This window comes from Tachysurus fulvidraco, chromosome 24 (genome assembly GCF_022655615.1).
Source record: "Tachysurus fulvidraco isolate hzauxx_2018 chromosome 24, HZAU_PFXX_2.0, whole genome shotgun sequence".
In the NCBI taxonomy this organism is placed as follows: Eukaryota; Metazoa; Chordata; class Actinopteri; order Siluriformes; family Bagridae; genus Tachysurus; species Tachysurus fulvidraco.
Genome location: NC_062541.1, coordinates 2,542,766 through 2,545,265, shown reverse-complemented (window position 1 = coordinate 2,545,265; position 2,500 = coordinate 2,542,766). Strand labels below are relative to the sequence as shown.

The 2,500-nt window shown below is 33.8% G+C and overlaps 2 protein-coding genes across 4 annotated transcripts in view; both read right to left on the bottom strand.

Moving 5' to 3' along the window:
- Positions 1–1,942, bottom strand: part of vwa3a (von Willebrand factor A domain containing 3A) — a 21,348-nt gene extending 19,406 nt beyond the window's left edge. For 2 of the 3 annotated variants that reach the window (XR_007139432.1, XR_007139431.1), the window contains exon 1: positions 46–708. Coding sequence is in view for 1 of the 3 variants with exons in the window: in XM_047808308.1 (XP_047664264.1) it covers positions 46–58 (13 nt within the window). In the remaining 2 variants the exon portion in view is untranslated. Of the gene's footprint in view, positions 1–45; positions 709–1,105 lie in introns of those variants that run through there. The other variant, XM_047808308.1, reaches the window with a different exon arrangement.
- A 142-nt stretch (positions 1,943–2,084) lies between these two features.
- The window catches only part of LOC125140192 (protein LSM12 homolog A-like), a 5,974-nt gene continuing 5,558 nt past the window's right edge, over positions 2,085–2,500 (bottom strand). Inside the window, exon 5 of the mRNA XM_047808317.1 lies at positions 2,085–2,500. This exon is cut by the window's right edge and continues 1,794 nt beyond it. The gene's annotated coding sequence lies outside the window, so the exon portion shown is untranslated.

The window sequence follows — 2,500 nt, the reverse complement described above, 5'->3', positions numbered from 1 at the left end:
GGCTCCATATGTTAGCTATATTTTGCCATCAGCAATTGCAGCTACCTGAAAAGCTCATGGTTCTCCTCCATGGGACTGTAGGACTGAGACAGAAGCAGACAAGAGGAAGTTAAAGATGTAGTTCAATTTCTATTGATGTATAGTGTTACCACATGGTACCGTAGTCCAAAATTCCCTTCAGAATATTCTTTACCTTTTTATATGTCAATCATTTAAGAAGATAAAACACAAGATTGAGTAAATGAGCTTTTATTGAGTGAATTAGCTTTGATGTTTTGTGCTGAGATGCTTTTCGGCTCACCGTGGATGTAAAGAGTGTTTATATGAGTTACTGTACCATCAGATCCGCTCTAATCTCTCTATTCAACATGGCATTAATACCTGCAGAACATTAACACTTACAGAACTGTATTTTCTCTACCCCATTACTGTGTAAACTATTCACACTGTAACTACATTCTGTTTTGTTGTGAACATTAACTGAAGCTCTTAACCTGTATCTGCATCTGTATCTTATACCTTGTGCTGCTGCCACCCGATTGGCTGATTAGATAAAGGCCTGGATGTGCGAAAAGTTTAATATATGCTTAAAAATGTGGATAAAAGTGTTTTAATATCATCCAGGCTGTATAAAGTGTGGGCCATAAAATAAAAAAATAAAAAATAAATAAAAAACATAAAATAAATAATAATAATGAAAAGATAATAAAAAATAAAATAAATAAATAATAAGCATTAATACTAATAAGGAAAAAATAATAATAAACAAATAAAAATAACAAACATAAATAATAATAAGTAATAAATAAATACAAATAATAATGATAGATAAAAAATAATAAACAAAGAATAAAAATAATAATAATTAAACAAAAAATAAATACAACTAATAATAATAAACATAAAAAATAATAAAAAATAATAATAGTGCAGTAAAATCTATTCTAAATTAAATGAATGTATAATGTAATACTATGAGGTGTAAATATTAAGAAAAATTAGCTTCAGTTGTCAAAAGGTTATAAATATAAACATATAAATATATAAATATATAAACAGACTATTTTGCTGAATTTCGTACCATTAAAGAAATTACGTGACTTACCTGAAAAAAGAGAAATACGTAAATATAATATATATATAAATATAATATATATAAATAAGAAGAGTTACATATATTTTACTTTTCGCCGTGTAACGATTTAGAAATAATAAAAGTTTGGGACGTAAAAATATCCGGAAGTTAGCGAGGATCCAGATCTGTGCGCGCGTGCACGCTAGTCTCCATAGCAACCGCAGTCACATAACACAATCACCCGACAACATAACGACTGTAAAGTTAATATAATTACAATTAACTTAATTATTACTACTAATAACTACAATTAAAGTGGGGGGAAAAAACGTAACGAGGTGTTTGGTGGATGAACCTAAAATAAAAACGTATTAATTAAACTTTCCCGATTAATAATAAATGACGGAGATGACCGGCAGGTGGCGCTGCTGCTGCTGCGAAACACCACCAGTGTTGTTCATCTCAGCTGTTCGAGGACAATAATAACGGTGATGTGATGATAAACTCACTGTTAACACAACTAAAGCCAATATCCTCACTCCTAGGGTTTATCCCTCTTATTTCACAGACATTTGGGAACAATTACAACTACATTTATTACATGACACATGATGCTCTTTATTTATTTACTTTGTGTTATCAGCTTATGGTGTTACTGATAAACCCATAAATTTACAGCTCTGACTGTTACGACCAGTAAACGTTCACACTGTAAATGTTAATTCTGTAAATCGTCGTCCCTTTACACAAAACTTCACCTGATAATTAAATATTTTTTATTGCTGTTTATGCAGAAATTCGTCGGGGTACCTGCGAACGAGCCGTTACTATAGAAACACGCGCACTCCTTCTGACCAATCACGATCCGGCATTGCAGAAGTTAGTTGTGGTATAGAGATATTTTCCATGTGAACAACCTCGAGTTTAAACATCCAGGAAACGATCAAAATCACCATTTGATACAGTGCAGAAAATTCAAAACACAAGACAAAGATCCGAGACAAGTCTGTTCTCTTTTCCTTTTTTTTTAATTGGTTATTTTAATGTTATGTTTTTAAAAATGAAACAGAAAGAGTCCTAAGTGACGACGGGTTTGTTAGGGCTTGTTAAGAGTTGGCCGTGTGAAGCGTGAGCACCGACGACAGCCGCGGTCTGATGCCACACTCCGTATCAGGACGCCGTGAGCCGGAGCACCGTGAGAACCGCCGCACCTCCTCAGTCTCGGTCTGAAACATGGCAGCTCCTTTACGTGCTTTAGGTCTGGTTTTCTCGATCAGAAAGGAGATCAGTATCACTCGCTAAATAAAGTCACAGAATGACGTGTTGGGGAGAAAAAAAAAGAAAAAAAAAAAAAGAGGTCCTGTTATGACTCAAGAGGTTTTCACAATGTCACATCGGACTCCTTCCAGTTCAGTCTCGAGACAC